The sequence below is a fragment of the Mesoplodon bidens genome (genome assembly GCF_964165515.1).
Source record: "Mesoplodon bidens genome assembly, chromosome: 2".
NCBI classification, from domain to species: domain Eukaryota; kingdom Metazoa; phylum Chordata; class Mammalia; order Artiodactyla; family Ziphiidae; genus Mesoplodon; species Mesoplodon bidens.
In genome coordinates this window covers 50235528-50259329 of record NC_138177.1, presented here as the reverse complement: position 1 = coordinate 50259329, position 23802 = coordinate 50235528, and the positions used below count along the sequence as shown (strand labels likewise).

Below are 23802 nucleotides of genomic sequence, written 5' to 3'. Positions count from 1 at the left end.
TGTCTGAGGGTTCCTACAGGCCTCACCTGGGATCGCGCAGGTTCATTAGCTTTTGGGTGTGTGAGTTTGGGGGAGGCAATGAAGAGGAAAGGGGATTTTCAAAAGCCCAGCTGAATATCTAGTTTGAGCAGTCCCAAGAAAAGAGAAAGGACAGGTGGGCATCAAACTCACAAAGAAAGTCCTCACCGTGCTGAAGCAGGGGGCAGCTCAGGGCTCCCAGGGCATGTGTGGCTGGCTGGCTGGGAAGTGGATGCAGCTGTTCTCAGACTGGGTGCTCTGGTCTTGGCTGGCACCCACCTATCCCTGAATACCAGGCAACATATCAGTGCTGAGCTGGGCATAGTGGAACTCTGCCTTCTTCAAATTTGCCTTGTGGTTTTATTTTGCAAGTGCAAGCATCCGATGTGCATATCTTTGCCTCCTGTGTCCCCCTTTTATATTGTGAGTTCAACATCTTAGGCTTTTAGGTTTTCAATTTCCACATCGTAAGCAAAAGAGCCAGTGGAGGATGATTTCCTGGGAGAAGAGCTGGACTGTACACAGTTGTGGCTTCAATCGCAGTGACATGGACCAACTGGCTATCTCAGGATGCACTGGGAGTGAGAAATGCTTGGGTTCCTGTATTAGTTATCCAGTGCATCATAACAAACCATCCCCAAGCTTAATAACTTAAAACAGTAACTATTTACCATCTCATGACTTCTGTGGATCAGGACTTGAGACAGGGCGTAGTGGAATGGCTAGTCTCTGATCCCTGGTGGCTGGGGCCTCAGCTGGGAGGCTTGAAAGCATGTGGGATGGGACGACTTGCCCAGGGCTGGAGGCTGTGCTTCCAAGGTGGCTCAATCACATGGCTGGCAAGTTGGTGCTAGGAGATGGGTTCCTCTCCACACGGACCTTTTGACAGGGCTTCCTGAGTGTCCTTTCAAGATGGCGGGGGGTTTCCCCCAGAGCAAGAAATCTCGGAGACCAAGGTAGAAATGGCAATGACTTAGCCATAAGGAGTCACACAATATCACTTTGGCCATATGCTAATGGTCACAGAAGTCAGCCCTGGTCTCATGTGGGAGGGGACCACATAAGCACACGAAGACCACTGAGAGCCCTCTTGGAGTCTGGCTATCATCATCTACCCTCTGCCCTTCAATGACGCATGTGCCTCTTAAATGCAAAACATATTAACTTCTTCCCCAGGTCCCCTCAAATTTCACTCCTTTATCTGCTCAAAATGAAGGATCTCATCTTCTAAATCAGGTCCAGCTGTGGATAATGAGCCTCAGGTGTATTTCCTTGAGTATAGCTGCTTGAGTACAGTTCTTGATCTGAAGATCTGTGAACAAAAGACACAAGCTTTCTGCCCCAAACAAATTTGACATTCAGTGTTGGGACAGGCATATTATAACCACCTGTAACCATTGTAGACACTCCTCAAAGGGGAGAAAAATGGAGTCACTGATTATAGCTAATACGAAATGCATCAAGGCATGTGTTGCCAGTTCCTTGATTATGGCTGAAGTCTTGTGAATGACAGTTCTTGGCTCTACCCTCTGGACTCTAACTTCTACCTTTCCTTTTATACAAATCATAAATCAAAGAGAGCCTGTGTTTGCAGCTTACCCAAGAGTGGGCAGCAGGTTGGTAGCCCTGTGGGGCTGTACTGGAGCCACAAAGGGAAAGTTAAAGAATCTAGGCTTGCTGGACTCAGGGTTCAGCCAGCTTGCCTAGCAACAGGGCCACCGGCAGGGAGCACACAGGTCCCTGATGCAGGCAGAGAAGTTGGGATGGCACCCTCCTGGGGAAAGGGAGATCTTGCTCTGCCAATAGGGAGGCAGGATGCTGTGTACAGCATCCCCTTGGGTCTTGGCTCCTACTTGTCAACCATGAATTAATTTTTAGGCTGCTAATCTGTGCCTTCTTAGCCAGGACATATGGTGTGTACAATAGTTTTCACAGCTTGAAATTTCTAGTATGCCCTTGAATAACCTTCCTCGGCTCCTTGGTCAGAGACTGCTTCCATGGCTGTACTGCAATAGGCCTGGTCAACAGCACAGAGTCTGGCACCACACCCCCCCGAGTGTGGCTGGGTGGGGGCCCAAGCGGAGAAGGATCTGTGGCACTCTCCTCCTCTGGGCTCCTCTGACGTTGGCTTTATGGCTGGGGTGGTTCACAATAAAGGCATGGTGGGTCAGAAGTGCAGGAGGAGATGGAGCTGTGGCTGACCCCAGATTAAGGGCACAGATGGTGGTGGACAGAGACTGTGCAAGGCCTCATCTTTGTTATAGCCCAGATGGACTTCTCCTCTGTGTGACTGTATCACCAAATTAAAGCAATCAGGATTTTTTTTTTCTTGGTGGATGGACACTCTGCTCTGAAATTTTCATTAGCAAAATTAAGTTTAGTAGGGGCCAGGACCCCAGGTGATTAAATCCTTGTCTCCAGGGTACACAGCAGTCCCTTTCAGGGAAACCCAATCCCTCACCCCTGCCTGAGACTGTTTTTTGTTTGTTTGTTTTGGACTAATATCTACCATTTATGGGAAAATTTCAAAGCACCCTGCAATATATCACATGCGTTATCTCAGTGGTTTCTCACAGAAGCCCAGTGAAGTAGGTATTACCTCCACATCTTACAGAGAATGTAACAGTTTCAGAAAGGATAAGCCATTGGCCCAAGATCAAACTGCTAGGGAGAAGCCAAACCATAATTTGATTTTACTATGCCTCAAAATTAGTTTTTTTATAAGCACTCTGAGTTTTTAAAATTGCTTTGCAAACAAAATCCCCTCAAATAATGCCTGAATGCAAAAGGTACCTAAAAAGGTCCAAAAATGTGGGGTTTTTTATCCAAAAATGTTTTAGGGCTTCCCTGGTGGCGCAGTGGTTGAGCGTCTGCTTGCCGATGCAGGGGACACAGGTTCGCGCCCTGGTCCGGGAAGATCCCACGTGCCGCGGAGCGGCTGGGCCGCTGAGCCTGAGTCATGGCCGCGGAGCCTGTGCTCCGCAACGGGAGAGGCCACAGCAGTGAGAGGCCCGCATACCGCAAAAAAAAAAAAAAAAAAAAAAAAAAATTTAAATAACAGATTTGAAGATCATTTGTATAGTTGTTTCCTCTTAACAGGAGGTCAAACCTCGGACTAAAGTGGATTCCCTCTTATTGTTATTATCACCTCATGTAAATTAAAAAACAGGAAGGAGAAAATCTCGGAAAGAATTCTAGCTGAGGCCCCAAGTGTGCAATAAAATGTAAAGATCTTAAGAAACAAAAGCCCTGAAGAAAACCATTCAAGAGGCCTGCAAGTTTAAGAAAACACGAGTTCAATTAATTTTGCCCAGCTGAACTAAACTGCATGGAATGAGAGCTGGCAGAGCTCCTACTCAACACACTAGAACGCTGATGGAGCAAAAATGAACGGAATCGCTGTTGGCCCCAGAGATACTACAGACGCGCCCGCTCAAGCCACTCGCCTAGGCGCAGAGCCGGGCGTAAGGGGTGAGGCGAAAGGGTGCACCGCTCGGCGCAGGGATCCGCCCCGCCTTCTCCGGCCCCGCCCCCCATGCTTCAGTTCCCAGCCTTGCCATTAGGGGTGGCCGCGAAGCTGCGCGGCCCCGGTTTCCAGCCGGGCCCTTTTCCCAGCCGGGCCCAAGCATGGCTGCCCCAGGACTGCGGGTTGGGAAGCCGCCGTGCTCGCGCTTTGCTGACAGTCCCTGGCTGCTGTGGTCTCCTTCTCTTCCCCAGGCCCCTCCAGCAGACATGTTTGCCAAGGCCTTTCGGGTCAAGTCCAACACGGCCATCAGGGGGTCGGACAGGTGAGGGAGAGAAGAGCCTGCTCTGCCCACCAGGGCACCCAGACATCTCTCAAGCTCGGCTGGCTCACAGCCTTTTCTGGGCTGGAGGCCGAGGGGTACAGCCGGAGAAGGGACCCCGGGGGGCGGGCAAGGGTGAGTTAGACGTGTTTTGAGAGTGAAGATGGAGAGGAGGCCTGATTTATCTCCCAGGCTGTCTTTTGGATATTTTAGTGAGTTTACGAGAAAGCGTATAATTCAATCAGCGCGTATTGACTGCAGTCTGTTTAAGGTGTCGTGGAGGATGCCAAAATGAAGGAAAACGGGGTCCCTGCCCTACCAAGAGCTTTGAGTCCCTTGGGAGAGATTAGATGGGGCACAGAGAACTACAAGCATACGAGAAGAAGTGTCTAGTGATTACCACTGGCAGGAGAGACAGGTGGAGGGTGAGGTGAGAGGGGATAAGGCACATGTGGTAAGAAGTGTATCTGTTCAGTTTTGCAAATGAAGGTGTCACCTTGGGAATTTTGGAGGCAGTGTTCTATAGTTGTCATTCTTGGTGCCCTAGCAGAGCTGTTTAATCATAAGTTGACAGATTGGCCAAGCATAGATGAGAAAGGAGTGGGTCCAGGAGCTATGTGTGGAGTCAGGAAGGCAGGGCTTAGTTTCCAGTGGCAGGCTAACTTGGGTCGCTTACCGGATCTCAGTTTTTCCCTCTCTTTGTAAAATGGAAAGACATGCCCCAGGAACATGTGAAAATAGATGAGACATTGGATGAGAAAGAGAATGGGAGGTTTTGGAAGAGTGAGAATACGGCATCATCAACCAGTCTTTTTCTTGGGCCTCGTGATTGTATAGTAAGTCTTGAGTCCTCAGTATTTATTGGAATCCATCCGGGCAGCATACCTACCAGGTGTGTGCGCTCTCTCTGCAGGAGGAAGCTTCGGGCCGAGGTGACAGCTGCTTTCCCCACTCTTGGAACGGATCAGGTCTCTGAGTTAGTACCTGGAAAGGAAGAACTCAACACTGTGAAGTTGTATGCTCACAGAGGGGATGCAGTGACTGTGTACGTGCGTGGTGGTAACCCCATCCTATTTGAACTGGAGAAAACTCTATATCCGACAGGTATGGCAGTGGGATGGAGATGGCCATTACTATGGTCCTTGCCTAACATCTGTTTCTTCCATTAATCCGTCTTCCTTAAAACAAATAAATGCAAAATCTCCCTAAGAATCTTTTTGGACTTAGTGTCCCTAGAATTGGGTCTTTCAAGATCAGAAACTGCTATAGAAGTGAGGGGGAAAAAGGGTTAACACAAAAAGAGGGTGGTTGCCAAGGGAAATTCTGAGGTGAAGAAACACTGGTTTCTAGTGGGTTAAGTAGGGATTGGAGCAGAGGTCGTGAAAAGGGTGGAGTTTCAGGGCATGTAAAAAATGCTTCTTAAAACTTTCACGAGTGGAATTTTCTTAAGCTACTGAAGAGATCCTGTGATGGGAAAGAAGCTGGGTTAGTTAAACTCCATACCCAGCTGTCTTAGTGGTGGACTTTGGTTGAGATGTCTCACAGGGATTCTTTCTTAGGCTCTTGTCTGGCTCTCAGGGTACTTTGCTTGCTTTCTTTGTCACAGATCTCAGAGAGGCAGTGTCCTTTTCTCTTTTCCATGGCTGCGGACACCTACTTTGTCATTCGGGGGCTTTTCTTCCTCCCAGCTTGGCTGCAGCAGTGCAGTGCAGTCTCCTACCCCAGGTCACCCTACCCCCACCCTGCTTTGCTGCTGTACACATACAAGCCCTTTTTGATCTAAGGGTTTTACTGCTAATCCCTGTGGAAACAGAGAGAATAAAAATAAGAAACATGGGAAAGTTTCAGAATTTCTTACAGGCTGGTGCCCTGGTTTCGGATTACTTGCTTCTGAGGACATAAAAGGAATCCTCGTTGGGGCTCTGTCCCTACTTTTATCCACTATGGCCATGTTTGGCTGCTGCCGTCCAGGTGGAACAATAGGTGCCTCCAAGTCTCAAGCGATACCCAGTTTCTTAAGTCTCCGCCTTCTTCAAGACTGCAGCCTCTTTGAGAAGGGAGTCAGCCTGATGTAAACTATATGGAATGTGTTTCCCACAGGAAAAGGGGCACTCAGTTCCCAGAGAGGGGAAAAGGGATACTGGACAGGCAAAAGCAGATGTTCACTTCATCACTAGTTTTAGCCTTACACATAAATATCCAACTTTGGCAGCTAAATAGACTCTTAGAGCTGTAGCTCACTTCATGTGTCTTCCGACCAGTAAAAGTGATAACTTCTCAAGATCATAGATTGAGAGAAACTACTGCAAAGAGCTCAGTATAAATATGTTAAGAATGCAGGTCTCTAAGGCTAAAGGAAGCAAGGATTCTCAAGTAAATAGCATATAACATATAAACCGCTTCACAAACTTGCGGTAACCTAATCAAAAGAAAGAATGCAACTTCTTTGGGCATCCCCTTACAACCTTCTCTCTAGCTTTGACTTGAGTTTCTTTTCTACATGTTGATTAATGTGGCCTTAGTGTTTGGCTTTGCCATTCCCCAGGGGGTTGACCTTTGGGCAGTAAGTGTTTTCTGGCTCTCTTCTTGGACAGTGTACACCCTGTGGTCTTATCCTGATCTTCTAGCAACATTTACAACGTGGCCCCTGGTGCTTGAAAAACTGGTGGGGGGAGCAGGTAAGAGTATTTTCCTATATTCTGGATAGTGGCTGAAACCTACTTAGTAAAGGCCAACTACTTTAATAAATGTACCCATTTTGTGCATTCATATGATTGAAAAATAGAATTTTTCCCTCATGTCTGTTGCATCTCTTACTTGGCTGCTTCCATAAGCTCTCTGACCCTGCTGTAAGGCTTAAATAAGATAAGTGACATGAAAGTGCTCTGTGAACTGCCATATGCTATACTTTAGATTAATAAACTGAATTTAGGAAACCAGAATAAGATAGATCATGGAACTGGACCCTCAGCTTGGTGCTTCAGTTTGACCACTAGTCTCCCAGAAGGAAAAGGTCTGATCCTCAGTTTGCCACTTTTTATTTTCATTATGAATAATGTAGTTGATGCTTAACAAATGTATGTTTGTTGAGCAAATGAGTAAATGATGAAGTAAACTGTGGAGTTAGTTGCAATGCTTTAGTTTCCTGCAGATTTGATGCTGCCAGGGCTAGTGGTGCCCCCTGCTGGTCTGCCTCAGGTACAGAAGGGTGACCTCTGTGCCATTGCCTTGGTGGGGAACAGGTACTGTGCCAGTCAGCTGTGCCTATGGGGAAACAACTTAGGGAAAACTTGGGAGGGGTGGGAATGACAACTTCACAGCATATGGATAAAGGATTAAAAGAAAAAACGTATTCTTCCTGAGCAATCAGAGAGTGGGGAATGGCAGTGAGCCTGTGGGGTGTCCATACATCTGGGCCAAGTGTATTTGCTCCTCCTGCTGCTTCTTCCTTTTTAAAATTTGTTTTTTTTCTCCTTTAAACATTTTTTTCTTAGATTTACAGAAGAGTTGCAAGTATAGTACAGAGTCCTGAAATACTCCTTACCCAGCTTCCTGTAATGATAACATCTTGTATAACCACAGTACAGTTATCAACACTAAGGAATTAACATTGGTACAGTCCTTTTGACACTATTACAGACTTTATGCATATTTCCCCAGTTTTCCCACGATGTCTTTTTTTCCTTTTTTTGTGTTCAAGAATCCAGTCCAGGGTACCACATTGCATTTAGTTGTCATGTCTTCTTAGTCTCCTGTCTGTGACATTTTCTTGGTCTTTCCTGCCTTGCATGACTTCAACATTATTTTTGTCGAACATCCACATCATCATCCTCATCTTTTAATTATTTTTAATAGATTTATTGAGATATAGTTTTCATACTATAAAATTCACCTGTTTCAAATGTACGATTCAGTGATTTTTTTTAGTATATTTACAGGGTTGTTCAGCCATCACCACAGTGTCTCTTTTTTAAAATAAATTAGGAAGTAATGGTATGAACAGTTGTGAAAAATCAAAACCCTCTCACCCCATAATCCTTTTCTCCTAGAAGTAACCATTATCATTCTGATGCACGTCCTTGTCAGCCTTCTTCAATGCATATATACACGTGCATATAAAATGTATGGTTTGGGGTGTGTATGTTTAAAAATACAAATAAACAAACTTTATCCCTATTACTTTTTCACTTCAGGTAGTGGGGACATGTTCCATGTCAGCAAGCACAGATAAGCTGAATCTTTTTACCCACTGTGGGGTGATGGGAAAAGTCCTCTTCCAGTGGACATTGTGGTTGCCTCTACTTCGTCTCTATCACAAACAAGATCTTCCTGGTGCCTCTAGGGACACTAGTGCCAATATTTTTCTAAAGTAGATACTAGGAAGCAGAACTGTTTGGCTGAAGATCGTGCATATTTTCTGTTGCCCTATAAAAATGCTGTGTCAGTTTTCCCTCCTACCTACAGGGTATATGGAGCCTGTTTCCTTACATGCTCACCGACACTGGATATGATGAATCATTTTCATTTGTATCATCCTGAATGAAAAATGACATCTTATTATTTTACTCATTGCTTCTTTGAGAGGGAAACATGGGAGGCATGGGAGGGGTCAGTGTTTAAAGATCTTATTTTTGTTGCTCATATTCTCCCATTTTCCTTGAACCTTTGGGAACCAAGCACCTAGAAATGTTTCCTCCCTTGTTTACCTGTAGCAAAACTTGAAGTTGAAAAGAATGGTGAAATTATTGTTTTTCCCCCCAGTATTCTATCCAAGATCGGAGAAAACTACATAAATGTGTATTTGGCCTCTGAGTTTGGCATTTAGAATGTATGTGGGAATGAATCCTAGGTGGTTTATGGAAGGGGGTGAGGGTACAAGGGAGTTTACTAAAACTACAAGACAGGTTCGAGACCGAAGTTCTTGAGCCATTGACGACTCCAAGGGTGGAAGACAAAGACCCGTCTTTTAGGAACTGGGAAAGAAGCCAAATTCAAAGATTCTGTGGCAGGAACTGACCCATGGGCACAGGAAGTGGAGCCACCGGATTAGCAAACGTTTTTTTTTGAAGTTCAGGTGTTGGGAAATCTGCCCTTGAATCGTCTCCCTTGGGTCCAGGCAACGTTGCCAGGCTTGTATATTCCCCTCCTGTTAGCCAGCTGGACACCGATCCTTACAGGCAATGTGTGAGCATTGCTGAGTAACAGTGGGCTGACAGAGATTTCCCATTTGGGCTTTGGAAGTTTTTTGTAGTTATTGTAAATGTGGTTGTTTCTGATATTTTGGACACATCCAGTTCTTAGATAGATGTTATACAGAGCAAGGCCTGTTATAAAGAACCAACTCAGAAGGAACCTTTCGTTGGTACCACTGTATCTCTCTTCTCTCTTCCCTCTGGCATCCCTCAGCCTAATTTATGGCATATGAATGGCCTCCCTTCTGAATTTCCATATAGGATGGCTATGCCTTTTTTAAGATAGGGGAGATAATTTATATCTTTGAAATTAAAGAAAGGGAACTTTAAATATCCTTCTGAGTCCTGGCTGGGTTTGGTTCATAATAAGAATATAACAGTGATATCATCAATAGAGGAGTTACTTACACAGAAGGGAATATTTGGTCAAGGAATTTTTGAAAGTCATATGTGTAGGTAATTTGAATAAGATTGAGACTGCACCGAGTTTTAGCTCTGTGATACAAGTAGATGCTTCAGATTTGCAACCGTGGTGCTTTGAACACATGTGTAGAAACCTGGTCCTGACATGTGCCCTCCTGGAAGACTTTCCCTGACCCTCGTCTCTGACCTCCTCCTTCTCAGAGCCCCCATTGCCATCGGAGTTGCTGCCATGTCCACAGCCGAGATGCTGACCTCAGGTCTGAAGGGAAGGGGCTTCTCTGTGCTCCACACCTACCAGGACCACTTGTGGTGGGTTCCATGCTTTTTCTGTTTTATAGGGAGCTGGGTGGGCGGAGGGAGCACAGGGCCTGGATTGAGAAGCGAGAGTTTTGATCCCTGCTGTGTCCTTAGTCAAGTTGCTGACCCTAGACATTAATTTCCTTGCAAAATGTGGAGAAAAGATTTTTTTTTTGGCCTGTTTAGAAAAGAAATTACAGAGAACTTGATTTCCTAGGTGAATTATAGAATCCTAGGGCTGGAAGAAGGCCTTAGGGATTGTCTTCTCTGCCTCTCAGTACAGTGATATTCTTTATTTTTATGGCACTGGTCGATCTGGCCTTTTCTGCCGTGTACATTTAGGCATTTTCTGACCCCATGATGAGTGCTCGGGAATTCTCACATCTGAATCCAGATCAAAGCAGAGTAGATCCTCAGGCACCAGGGTGACAACCTGATGACTTTCCTGTTGTTCAAGTTCCACATTTAGGATCTCCTCCTCATTACGGAACTTGCACTTTCTCACTGTGACGGTTGCTCTCTGGAGCTGTATGTGAGTTTATTTTCTGGTTATTTTCGTGTCATTTAACCAAAATAGTAAGTAGTGCTTTTCTCGAAAGCAGTCTACCTGGTCTTCTGGCCAAGTGTTGTGTGGCCTGTTGGTATAGATTTACCCTTACGTTTTTAGTCAGTCTTGGAGTTACTTATTTTACAAGTATTGGCCAAGCCCTGCTTTGCTGGAGGTACAGCCTCATCAGTGTGGGTTTCAGCAGGCATCTGAGGGCTGCTTACTCACGTACTCCCAGCACCTTGTTTTCTGACTGTTAGTCTGGGCAGTTAAGGTCCTGTTGTCTAAATTGTTTTATCAGTGGCTGCCTCAGTCTCCCGTCCTCCCGCCCTTTGAAAACACTTATGGTATTTACCTGATCAGAATAGCCTAAACATACGCTCTGGCCTCACTAGTAGCCATACTTAATAAGCCTTGCTGCGGCTGTTAGTAAAACTTTGTTTGACTTGCATAATCTTAGTTAACATAAAGCTTTTTGTTTTTACCGCTCTGCTATGTGGCATCCCTTTTTTTCCTGTCTTCATAAGGCTTAGTGGCATAAAGCCATTGTAATCTCTACTCTGCAGGTTAGATTGCATTCTTTTTTTTCAGTTGAGGTATAGTTGATGTACAATGTTGTGTTAGTTTCAGGTGAACAGCCAAGTGATTCTAGTGACCATTAGTATATCTAGTGATTCTAGATATAGATATATACATATATGTTCTTTCTCAGATTCTTTTCCATTAAAGGTTATTACAAGGTATTGAATATAGTTCCCTGTGCTATACAGTTGGTCCTTGTCATTTATCTATTTTAGATTGCATTCTGATTTAACACAGAAGCAGTCTTGAGCAGTCTTGAGCAGTCCAGGTGTTTGTAATTTGTTCCATACGCTCAACCTTGGGTTTGTATTTCACCAACCTGGTACTACAGATGCGTTTGCAATCTTCATTTGGCTATTTAATTCAAAATGGTTTTATTTTTAATTTATATGGAGGGAATACTTTGGAAGGGGAGCTCCACTTTAACTATGTTGTCTTTAATTTTTCTCTGTCCCTGAATTTCTGTTAATAATATTATTATTCCTTGGGTTAAGGAGGAGGCAAGAATTACTCTCCCCATTTCAAAGATGAGGAAACTGAGGCATGGGACTTCTCTGGGCCCAGAATTGGAAACAGAGTTGAGAGGCACACCCAGGTTCTCTGGCCTCTCCTGGACACCCCTGCCTGTGGGTCTTACTCTCTCTGGACCCCTGCTGACCCCCTGACCGGGGCTGGAGTGTTGTGGCTGCTGCTCAGTGTTTCTGACATGAGGTTTTTGCAGGCGATCTGGAGACAAGTCCTCTCCACCATCCATTGCTCCACTGGCCCTGGATCCCCCAGATCTCAGTGAAGAGAAGGGGTCTGTCCAGGCAGACACCACCTTGCAGGGAGACATGAGGCGCCTGACCCTGGCGGGAGAGGAGGAGGAGGGGGAGGTTCAGCAGAGGTGTGGGGAGAAGTCCCCGTCGGAAGCTACAGAAGACCCCAGTGTCGGGGGCCTGAGCCCAGAGCCCACGGACAGCAAGACCCTTCCAGGTACAGCTCTGGCAGGAGCAGGGCGCTCGCCTCTCAGTGTGGGGACTGAAGCGCTGGGCTCTGCTTCCGCCCAGAGCGGCGCCACGGCTCCGGGAGGGGCGGGGAAAGGCCTTAGTTTTGGTGAGGGTGGTGCCACAGCCCTTTGCCATCTTACCTGGGAGTCTTGCGCATATGTCGCGTTTCCCTGGATACCCGTCGGCTCTGCTATTTGGACTGTTCCCAGCTACACGGCCCTCTTAGTTTTCTTCTGGCTCTGACTTCTCTATCAGAGAAGCATCTGCGCCTGGCTGGGTGGGACTTTGTGGCCTGACCCCCTCTGTGGGGTCAGACCTCTGTAAAGGCTCAGTGTTCTAGAGAGTCTGGGAGCTTTGGTGCCTGGGAATGGGCTCCTTCAGAGCTGAGGGGTGAGGTACGGATGTCACCGTGCGGGGAGTTATCTTGTGCTGCGCGGGCCTTCTGCGGCCTTCAGGAAGGATGTGGTTCTTGTCTTCTCCTTGCAGAGCAAATGGACGAACTGTTGCAGAGATGCTTCTTGCGTGCTTTGAAGTACCGCGTCAAAAAGGCTGACCTCCCTTTACTCACCAGCACTCTCCTGGGCAGCCACATGTTCTCCTGCTGGTATGGAAGGCATGGTGTGGGCTGGGGGCCGGGCGGTGGGTCTGTCTCCTGCTCTTTGGTGGTAGGATGGGACAAGGCTGATGGGGGAATTGTTTTAGGGACATGATGTGGAAAGAGCGAAGTGGAGGGTTGATCTAGCAAACACTGAGTTTTAAAGACTTAAGTTTTAGCCAGTGAAAGGATGTCGAGGAAATGAAGGTTAAAATGCGCAAGGCGCTTTGAGCACTGCCTCTGCTGTGGTGATTCTGGGCTCTTTTACAGATTGGGCAGCATGTCCGGCCCCGGAAGGGCCCTGGGGCAGCCTGTTTGTTCTGGAGGCTTCAGTCCCCTCACACCTTTCTGAAGAGTAGGTGGGCCAGATTAGGTTGTGTCAGCAGGAAGAATCGGTGTGAACCCCCCCACCCGACCCGCACACACAGCCACCAGCAGAGGGAGTGTTACATGTGGGTTGAACCTGGACTTTGAAGACTGAGCCATCTGGGCTCAAAAGCCAGCTCCCCAGGGTGTTGGAGCAAAGGTGTATTTGAGCCCATTACTAGGCTTCTCTGAGCCCTGATTTCTAACACTTGTAAGATTGCTGTCAAGATCGAATAACCTGACATTTAATAAGCACCCAGTAAATATTATCATGTCAGGAGATTTGCTTATTGATTTTCACCTCAAGTCTGAACTTCTTTCTTTTTGAGAATTTTGCTCTGTTTTTTAAACAAGGGGTTTTAATGTAATTCTCTTCCTCTACGTGTGAGCTTCTTTAAGGCATTCTATACACATGTGGGGTCTGGAGTGTGCGGCAGATCTAGTTTTCAGTCTCATCTATAACTACGGCCATGTCCCAAATTAAGCCTCTGGAACAGATGCCGAGGGAGACTAGAAGTGAATGTTCAGGATATACTTTCTGGTATATCGTCTACCTTGAGAGAAAAGGATTTAAACCCACAGAATAATACACAGGTTGGTGAACACCTGACAATAATAACAAAAGATGCACTGACTTATAAAAAGTCTTTTACTATGTATCCCAGGATGGCCAATACAAGCTGGTTAGGTAATTAGCCCTTCAAGAGTTCTTTTACAGTCATATAAAAATGCTTTGCCTTGTTAAAAAAAGATATCTAGTCTACCAAAAACATATCCATTAATGGGCTTGGTGTTGTTTCTTTTCTTCCATTTTCAGGTTTGCAAGATAATTAAAAATACCTACATTTCATCTCTGAGCACACCAGCTGTCCATTAGCTAATCAGTTTTGGCAATACGGTGCACAGAGGTATACCACCACTGGTTTCTGACATTAAGTTAGCTTTAAGCTTATTGGCTATTCGTACAATTGGAGGCAGCTTGCAACCCAGGCCCTGGAAAGCATTTGCAGGGTTTACTACCCTTTTGCCTGACACCTTTTCAATGGTGAGAGGTCTGGGCACAGACTTGCTAATCCAAGGGTGTCTTAGTGCTTGAGCTGGGGTCAGGCGGGCAGAGGGGTCCCAGGTAAGACACCTTTTCAAAAAGTCTATGAAGAAGTAATCATCACACCCCTTCAGTGCTGTCCGCCAGTCTTTGCTGCCTGGGGGACCCCGCTTCTTACCCCTCCGTGAACGACCGCCCACAAACACAACACTCCCATCTGCCCGACTGGTCACAAAACAGTAGCGAGGTAGGCCCCTGGAGTTAATAAAGTACTTGGCATGTTTGGATTGCTCCAGGAGTTTTGGTGGTGGCATCCCTAGAAGCTCCATCATACAGGCCAGCTGGTCTCCTTCATCCTCTCCAGGGAAGAGAGGATGTCCTGTTAAAAGTTCTGCAAGGATGCAGCCAAAACTCCACATGTCAATGGACGTGCTGTAGCGGCTTCCTAAGATGATCTCTGGAGCTCTGTAGAACCGAGACTGGATATAGGTGTAAAGCTTCCGGTACTCAAAACAGCTGGACCCAAAGTCAATGACCTTAGTCGCACTGTGCCCATAGTGTTTCAGGAGAATGTTTTCTGGCTTCAGGTCACAGTGAATGATCTTGTTTCTGTGGAGAGCATCCAAGGATTGCAAGATGGATTGAGCAAACTTGCGAACCAACTGGATACTAAAACCCTGGAACTTGTTTTTTTTCATGAGCTCATAAAGGTCTACGCTCAGTAACTCAAAGGCCATGCAAACATGGTTCCGGAACGTGAAACTTTCCAGCATATGAATAACGTTCATGCTACCGGTCTTATCCCGCTTTTTAAGATGCTCCAAAATCCGGATCTCCTCGGCTGCTTGGCGATGGAGGTGCTTTTCATTGCGTACCATCTTCAGGGCCACGTACTGTCGAAGTTTGTGATCATAGACCCGGGCTACCTGCCCAAAACTGCCCTTGCCAATAATTTTCAGCACCTCATATCGATAAGCTAGATGGTCTCGAGGCACGTGAATGTAGGCCCCATCTGCATCATCATAACCCCCATTATTGGGACCACCGATAACTCCATGTCTTTTTTTGGCATTTGGACCCACAAAGTAAATTTCTGGATAATTGATGATTTCCAGCTTCTCATAAGCAGTGAGGTGGTGTTTATACTGCTTCAGTGCTTGTTCTGGAGTCAGAGGCAACACTTTGGATGCTTTGGATGAACTGCTGGATTTTACTGTATTCAAACGATCTGAACTTTTACCCTGAGAAACTGTAGGAGAGCATTTTTCAGAGTCGTTGATGCCATCCGACTGAAAAGTATCAGATCTTCTGTTGCCAGATTCTTGAAATAGTTGTTCTACCTTCATCTCACCTCCATTCAGGAAGCACTGAGTAGGATCTCTTGTTAAATGCTCAGTGGTGATCTACGGCAAAGAGAAGTGAATCTATGTTAAAGTCACTAAAAACGGTGGAAGAACGAAAGAATCGTCCCCCTGACTGAACAAAACAACAAAACATGCCAATTGTGTAGTTAAAAGGCCCAAAAGTGAGATAAGAAAAGCAGGAGTCTCTAGAAACTCGTGTTATGTTAATCCTTAGGTTCCCTGACTGCTGTGGCCACCCCAGCCCCACTACATAGGCCTCCCTTTGTTGAAAACAAAACGGTCATCTTACCATACCCGAAACATGCTAGATTCCTTCTAACTGGTATGTCTTCCTACCGAGAATCTTTTCACCCCATCCACTCAAATCCTACGCTCTTTCAAAGCCCAATGCTACTCCTCCCTCTTCCACTTAGAACTACTCCAAGCCCATACTAACTATGGCTCCACTCACATCTTAGCTGCAGCTTTTCGAGTCTGCCACGTAATCTGGCCCTTGTTATATATATACTGTCCTATATTGTTCAATCTTCCCAAATCTTAAGGGCATGTACCAGGAGCAAATGAATACATATTAAAGTGTTCTGTAAATGATAAAGGGACAGAGGCAGGATGTGATCCCCAGGTCTTCTGAATCTTGGTCCAGAACATTAACATAACCTGGTACCAGCTTCTCCTAGTGCCTGTACTATTCTCCAGTAGGGCTGAATGTTGACCTTGGCCTGGAATCAACCAAGGCCTCATCATCTACTCCTGGGTCCCCAAATAAATGATCGCATCTTTCTATCTCAGTTCATTGAATCACAAAATTTCTAATCCAGAGAGAACTCTTGAGATCACCAAGGCCAATTCTTTAAGTATCTGATGAATAGCAGTGAGAATCTAAGGCCCCAGGGTGCTTCTTGTAAAACTCTCCTAAAGACAAAGAGTCTCCTTTCTCTGTCCTTCCCTTGCTCAGACACATACACTAGTCTCCCTCAGCAAACGCCTACGTGACAAAGGCATACAACTCTTTTTACTTGACTGTTTTTCTTAACAGACCCTGAAGAACTTTACCCCCGATCTGTATGATTGAGAGCCTCTATGATCAGGGGTAGATAATTCCAGAGAAGCTCTGAGCTATCTTTATGATCTCTTAAAATATAACGCAAATTATAAGGTAATGATCCAAAGTGGCCAACCATTTAAAAAAGAGAATTTTAATATAACCTAAGCAAACAACACCTGACCCATCACCTGTATAAATAAAAATATAAAAGATGTAAATATAAAAAACAAAAAAGGGATGAAAAAAAATTAAGTGTTGGCATACTTTAGACAGCCCCTACTTTAGTTATAAGAGCACGACATTAGTTCCTGCCTGCTTCTTTTAGGTCATTTAATCAATTTAAACATTTATATAGTACTACAGTTACAAAAATGAGGCACTGCACCATCTTACATAAAAGCAAAGCAGCCAGTACAACGGTAGCCATACTTTGGCATTGAGTTTCTAAATAAAGAGGCAAGATACGGACCAGGAGAGATCTCTGATACCAAAATAGAGAACTATCACTAGTCAAGAAAATAAAACAGGCTGGCAGACAGAACCTAAATACCTTGCTAAGATGTAAATATAATGCAACATTTTGTTTATCAGCAATTAAGTCAAATAACCATTCCTGTTTTTAGGGATGGAAAAAAAAAGGTCTCATCCATCCATCTAACATTCACATGAGCACTAATTGTTCACAATTATAAAAGTGCCAAAAAACAGGTTACCTCAAGGCACTACAATCTATTAGGAGATAGGTTTGGCTGAACTAGGGAATTATAATTATTTGGTTTTAGGTAGATTTACATAACAAAACCAAATATTTGCATGCATCTAAACCAGTTTTCCTTAAATTTTTACTACCTAACCTAAATGCATCTAAATATTTACTGCTAAAATCTTGGGGACACATTCTGAAGAAATGTGAAGTCAGAAGGCCTAGGTTGGGGTCCTGGCTACACTGCTCAAAAACTGTAGGTCCCAGGGTAGGCTTAACCTTTAGCCCAGTTTCTTAGCCTCAATTTCTTTATCTTTAAAATGTGGATAATAATACCTCCTTGCAGGATGTTGCGTGAATCAAATTATAATTAGTAATATATGTGAAAGACCCTCAGAAACTATAAAACATGTTAAAAACACTGGTAACAATTAGGCAAAATTCTCAATATATTGTTTAAACTCCAATACACCCTCCCTTTCCCCTTTCAGCTTATCTTTTCTCTCTGTGGTGCCTTCCTCTGCAGTTCCAGACTCCCTCCACCAGACATCTGGCATCAACTATGCCTTCTGCTCCGTGAAGGCCTGCACAATCAGCCTTCCCTTAGGATGCATGGAAACACCTCACCCACTTTCTCCCCCACATAAAACCTCCTTTCAACTTGCCATGCAATTTAATGGGTTATCTCTCCAGACATATTTGACCTTTAAAAAGATCAATGCCTTAACCCAAGGGAATGACTCTCTAGGACCCGCGGTCATCAATGACAAGCTGGTAGGAAAGGTATTTGTGGTCCAGGGTCCACCCCTGGGCATTTCACCTACTCTACCTACATGTAAGGCTGTGCTGGCTCTGGAGGTATTCATTTCTGTTTGTGGTAAAGAGAGGGTCTCAGGTACAGACTGTTAATAAGAACAGAAATTTAACTTCCACAGAACTATTACAATAAGATTAAGGATGTCATTTGGATTTCCTGACTCATGGTTTTTCCTTAAAGTGAGCCTAAATCTCTCTCTCTGCAAATTAAGTCTTATTTTGCCCTCTGGAACTACACAGGAGTGTCCAAATTTCCATGTTAAAGCCCTTCAGATACCTAAAAGGGGCTGTCCTGCCTTCACCATTTTTTCTCGAGGCTCATCATCCCCATCACATCCTCCACCTCACACAGCCTGGGTCAGGCTGCCTTACTATATCCTATTCACGTTCTCAGCACGTTATGGGCTGCACGTTATATCTCTCTGCAAGTGTGGCTTCCAGAACAGAACAAGACACTTCAGGTCTAGTCCCCTGTGGACTGTCAAGGTTTGAACCTCCAATGAATCTGAAGAATTCCAGAAAGAAATTTTTCCACACAGGGAGGGGTTCTCGCCTTAGCTTTCTTTCCTTTCCTGTAATAACTCAAATACTGGTCTGAATCAATTATGTATCAAGTCTGCTGTGCTATAAATAAAATCTTCCTTCCGTTGTTCTACGAGAATCTACAATTTTCACACATGTTAAAGTAGTTACAAAACACTATATATTTCTAGTCTAGGGTTATAATCACAAGAACTGACCAATGTCTGCTATCGACTTCAAATATTTTAACTATGTAATTATATCCAGAGAGACAAATAATGCCAGATTAATCATGTTTCATTTAAGAATGCTTCATGTACATTGTTAATTTGGAGCGCTCTTTTTTTTTTTTTTAACACCCCTGTATTGGAGTATAATTGCTTTACAATGGTGTGTTAGTTTCTGCTTTATAACAAAGCGAATCAGCCATACATATACATATGTCCCCATATCTCCTCCCTCTTGCGTCTCCCATCCTCCCTATCCCACCCCTCTAGGTGGTCACAAAGCACCGAGCTGATCAATTTGGAGCACTCTTGACATTTCAAATAGAATCTTCAACTGCGTTAATCAAGTCTTAAAGATCTTGTTGAGAAATTCAGAAAAGGAATATCCTTCTCGTCCAGATATAAAACACCACCCCTCCCTCGTTCTCGACCCTAAATCTCTGCAACACAAAGCTAACCCAATAAAAGCCTATGAGCAGATGATTTATAGTTTCCAACAAGAATGTAAGGGCATCTTGGATAAACAATGAAGCCAAAGCACTTTGTGAAATGAGCAATAGCGTCTCGCAATGGAGTCATGGCATAATGAACTATAAGTGTTACTAAGAGGTCAAAAGCACTTTTTTCAGCAAAATTTGCAAAGACACCATTGTTTTAGAATCTAAAATCTTGTGTTTTGCAAGCTGTGTTACTCTGAATACCACACAGTAAAAAAAATCATTTTGATCCTGAAACATACAATTTAATTGCCCTACTATATGGTGATCAGCACTGGCCAAATCTGAAGTAAAGTTAAAATGGACTTTAAGTCACATGATGACGGACTGTAAAAGTTTCCCAGAGAGATGTGCTAATTGTCAGCAAGTAACCACGAAATCTGATAGTCAACACACGAGTATATAGGTGGTTCTGGAGCTCTTAGAGGTTTTTACATATTAAAAACAATAAGCTTGTGGAGAATGGAAACTTACTGCACTTTGGAAAGGAGATTAAAAATAGGGTGACCAGCCTTCCAAATATATGTAGCCCGTATCTTGTAATATTATTAGCCTTGAAAGTAGTGAAGGGGTTGATTTTTAATGGCAAAAGCTGACAAAGCGTTGGGAAGGACTATGAAAAATGCAAGCAGTGCTTTACATAGAAATAATTTTAGGTCTTAAACAGAAATAGGAGGGAGAATTATTGATAAATTAGTCTACTCAATTATTCAGTTTGTTCGTTGATGATATATGCAGCAAATTTTAAAGTCACAGGATAGATTCTCCCTGTCATGGAACTTGTCCGAAACCCTGCTCTCCCTACCTCTCTATGAGTGCCAAGGGAATGGGAATTAATTTATTCTCTTAAACATAAAACGGTGTCAAAAGCTAAATGTCTGCAAGCTCCAAAATGATTAAATGCATCGAAACCAAAATGTATTGCTCAAGTTTCATTTATGATCTATAAAATGGTTCTCTTAAGCATACTAAGAAGCTAGGACTGCATTTCTACCGTGCAGGAAAAATCTGCAGATCTGTAAGTTCAGAGGTATTTTCTGTTTCCTGTTCTTGTTAAAATGAGCCATCATAATATACTGCACATATCATTCTATCAAAAAAAAATAACCACTATCTAGGGCTTCCCTGGTGGCGCAGTGGTTGAGAGTCCGCCTGCCGATGCAGGGGACACGGGTTCGTGTCCCGGTCCGGGAAGATCCCACGTGCCGCGGAGTGGCTGGGCCCGTCAGCCATGGCCGCTGAGCCTGCGCGTCCGGAGCCTGTGCTCCGCAACGGGAGAGGCCACAACAGTGAGAGGCCCGCGTACCGCAAAAAAACAAACAAACAAACACTATCTAGATAAAAGTAGCATGTCGTTTTATCCCCTATTTACCCCAGTGATTGAAAGGAATAGGTGGGCTCCAAATCAAAATCGTTCTGAAAAGCTGAACTTGGACCACAGAAATTATTATTTCAAAGTCAAGAGAAACCAAAAGTGAATAAAAAAGAGCCTGGGTTACCAGTGACATGTAACTGTACCTTGACCATTTAAAGTAACACTTCCTCCTTTCCAGGCCCATTAGAGCTCAAAGAATTACTTCATTTACTTACATTTAGTCTTCTGGGTAGAGGTGGTTCAGAAGGATTGCAGAGTGCATTTGAACAGGGTGAGCCTTTGGCTTCATCTATTAGGACAGTATCATAGACAAAATCATCCAATCTAGTTGAAAGGATTACAGATAAAATCTGTCAGTAACTGAAGTATATAAATTTGTATTTCCAAAACACCCTTTAACTGCTTCATATCTGCTACAAAGAAGAATTAATACAAACAAATGTCCACACTGCATTTTGGCACTGAATACACACCACAGGGGTATTTGGCAGAGGAAGGGAGGAAACCCAACTTTTCCTCCTTTTTTTTATTTTTAAAGAAAGGACAGCATTTCTAGGTTTATAGTTTGAACTTGTTAAAATAAGTCTTACTTTCTGAATGTTGTTAACAATAGGGACCATCAAAAGAATCTCATTTAACTTACTACTTGAAAACGAAGGCTAGTTGAAATCTGAAGCCTAAAAGCTAACCAGAACAAACAAACAAGACAGAGAACTGTATTTTCAAGTCGGAGACTTGGATTCTAATCTCAGCTCTACCACTGGCTACTCTACCTTCCTCTCTGAGCCGTTGGCCACATGTTGTAAAGGGAAGAATAGTTCCAGTCTATGCACTTCTGGGTCTCACAAGCAAGAAATAAAAGGCCTTCTTAGGGCTTTCTCTATATTTATTTATTTATTTTCCTACTTAACATCTATCTAACTTGTAGAAAACTACAGTGAATTCTACAGCAAATACTATAGGGATTCTCTAAATTACAAAACGTACTGGATTTCACATCTTTACCCACTTAATTTTCGGGTGGATGGTGGAAGCTAAATGCCAAATGATAATTTCTCTGCTCTTTAACACTGTGCCTCCCTCCACCGCTGTAAGGGAACACAAAAGACGGAGAGGATTTATTTAATCCACAGGATGGATCTGAATAATGTATTTCATCTGCCACCAAGAACATGGATTTCCCAGTAACACACATCAGCATTTCATTGTATCATTTTTACATGATATACTATGAATACAATGATAATGAGCCAGCTGCAAGGGAAGAATTTTTTTTAATCTTTAAAACTATGCTGGAATATTTTAGTGGCTTATAAAAACTGTTTTGTAAAATTCTAGAGTTTTCTTAATCGATGTGTTATAGGAGTACAAAGAGAAAAAAAAAACAAAAACAAACACCAAACAGAAAACCCACTACAAATTATTTTTGGAATGTTCTCTTTTTAAAAAACATGCTTACATTCTGATAAAATTATACCTTTAACGGAAACTGCTTCATTGACAAGAACCAAAAATTCTGGATGTGACTGATTCTTTGCCAACAGCACGAATAAAACAAACAAAATGGGACAGACGTCCACATTTACAAAGAAAAAGACAGACTGAAGACCTACAAGATTTCCTATAAATAGCCAAAGGAAATTACCCAAAGGTAGTCTCCATGCAAATGAAGTGGGCAGGTGGTCCCTACTCTCCATCAAGGTGTAAAATCCTATGAAAGGTGGAGAATCTCTCAAAACACGATCCACAAAAAGTCCTACTCGGCAGAGCCCCTCACCTACACCCCTCACGGCAAAGCCCTTGGTTATCTGCTCTGAGCAACAGGGCTTATTTGAAAAGGGATTGCTCCCTGTCTCCCCCAGTTTGCTAAAAAGCCCCACCAAAAAAATCCCAGCTTCTCAGAGTTCCTACCATATACCCCCGATGTAGGACTTGAGAAATAATCCCCAGGGTGGGAATTCTTCTTTGCCTAACTCCTTTCTAGCCCACTCCCGCGCTGGGCTGGGGGCAGGGGAGCTGATGGAGAGGAAGAGGGTGGGCCAGTCCCGGAGAGGGAGTCAGACCCCTTCCCTCGTCCTTACTGCTTGGGGGCTCGCTCAACCTCCAGCGCAGTCCATCCACGCCCCCCGACCTCGCCTGCCAGCTGCAGCGGCTCCTTCGGGAGCCCTAGCGCGTTATCCCCCGGCGCCGTTACCTCCGCGGCTGGGGCGGCAGTCCGTCTCCTGGCGGCCCCGCATCTTTCCGCCCGGACCCGCGAGCTGTGCCTCCCATCCGTTAGCTCCGGACCCCCCGGAGGGAGGGGCGGCGTTTGGACGGTCAGGCGAGCAGCGTCCACCTGAGCTGGGGCGGCTGCCTCCCGGGCCGCGACGTTTCCTCGGTACCTCTCTTCCACACAGTGCAGCTCCCAGCGCGTCCGCTCGGGACTGGCTGGGGTCGACAACTGCCAGAGGAGCAGCAGGGGCGGGAAGGGGAGTGGTGTGGTCGCCTAGCAACCGCGGTACGCCCCTTGAAACGCCTCGGCGCAACAATGTGGCCACGCACGGGGGCGGGGCCGAGGCCACTCCCCACTGAGCGGCGCGTGTCTCGGAAGCTCTCGCTGGCCCCGGAAGGTGGGAGGCGGGAGGCTGGGAACCCGCCGCCTGAGGTTTTCTGGTCGCTGGCCGAGGCCTGAGGGCCGCGGCTGGGGAGGTAGAAGGGCCCTGACGGGGGTTTGTGAAATAGCAGCCCCCGATTTCTGCCTCAGAAGTGGCAGCCGGCACCTCACGGTCAGCTAGCTATCTCTTAGCAAGTTGCAGCCTAGAGTTCTAAAACCTCCCTTGAATATGAATAAAATAAGAACGAAAGACATGGGTAATTTCTCAGACTTCTCCACTGAGGGGCGTCCCTCCGGAGGGTAATGAGTTAACAAAGGAAACCAATAATAATAAACCCATTTTGTGACACCACCGGCGCCACGAATCTTTTCATTTAGCCTCGGTAACCATACTAGATGACATCCCTCTTTTATATAGATTTAACTAGGATCCGGAATTTAAGCTGAGGTATGTCTGACTCCCCTGCAATGGGATGCCACGGATGGTAGGGCTCAGAGCCATTTTAAGGATGAGGAAAGTGAGGCCAGAGGAGATCTGTGGTTGGCAAAGCGTGAACTAAATGTCTCCAAATTCCCAGCCTTCGTCCTGCTGCACCAGACCCCCTGGAAAGAAGGCTCTTCCTGTCTTCTTCCTTGGAATGGGTGGGGGTCTTCCCTTTACTTTTCTGAAAAGTTAAGATGCCTCGGCAACACCAAGGGTAAGCGGATTTGGATACTTGGAACGAAAGTGAAAGGGAAGGAGGTTAAAACAGAAGAACACAAGTGTTGTTTTCTTGAGCGTAACAGCCAGTCGGATTATCTAAACCTACAAAACACGAGGC

General features: G+C 44.8%; 2 protein-coding genes across 3 annotated transcripts; one reads left to right on the top strand and one right to left on the bottom strand.

The window, feature by feature from the left end:
- The first annotated feature begins 3678 nt into the window (after nt 1-3678).
- Nucleotides 3679-13696, top strand: LOC308607352 (eukaryotic translation initiation factor 2D-like). Of its 2 annotated transcripts, XM_081219196.1 has the most exons (8): nt 3679-3806; nt 4717-4907; nt 6398-6481; nt 6955-7045; nt 9620-9727; nt 11566-11819; nt 12320-12437; nt 13612-13696. In XM_081219196.1, exons 1-8 carry the CDS (start codon nt 3751-3753, stop codon nt 13622-13624), a joined length of 915 nt encoding a protein of 304 aa, XP_081075322.1. In that variant the 5' UTR covers nt 3679-3750; the 3' UTR covers nt 13625-13696. The 2 variants fall into 2 exon arrangements, with proteins under 2 accessions (XP_081075322.1, XP_081075323.1); XM_081219197.1 differs by lacking the exon at nt 9620-9727.
- On the bottom strand, nt 13668-22883 carry LOC308607369 (dual specificity tyrosine-phosphorylation-regulated kinase 3-like; the record flags this gene model as incomplete). Its single annotated transcript, XM_081219215.1, has 3 exons — nt 22583-22883; nt 20604-20712; nt 13668-15242 (listed from the first exon to the last, which is right to left on the bottom strand). Exons 1-3 carry the CDS (start codon nt 22657-22659, stop codon nt 13668-13670), a joined length of 1761 nt encoding a protein of 586 aa, XP_081075341.1. The 5' UTR covers nt 22660-22883.
- Nucleotides 22884-23802: the final 919 nt, after the last annotated feature.

What these genes read in the sequence shown, in the direction of transcription:
- LOC308607352 (XM_081219196.1), top strand. Translation starts at nt 3,751, where the DNA reads ATGTTTGCCAAGGCCTTTCGGGTCAAGTCCAACACGGCCATCAGGGGG. An exon ending in AAAACTGGTGGGGGGAGCAG is followed by an intron (nt 6,482 to 6,954) that starts GTAAGAGTATTT and finishes AGTTTCCTGCAG; the next exon opens with ATTTGATGCTGCCAGGGCTA. An exon ending in ACCTACCAGGACCACTTGTG is followed by an intron (nt 9,728 to 11,565) that starts GTGGGTTCCATG and finishes AGGTTTTTGCAG; the next exon opens with GCGATCTGGAGACAAGTCCT.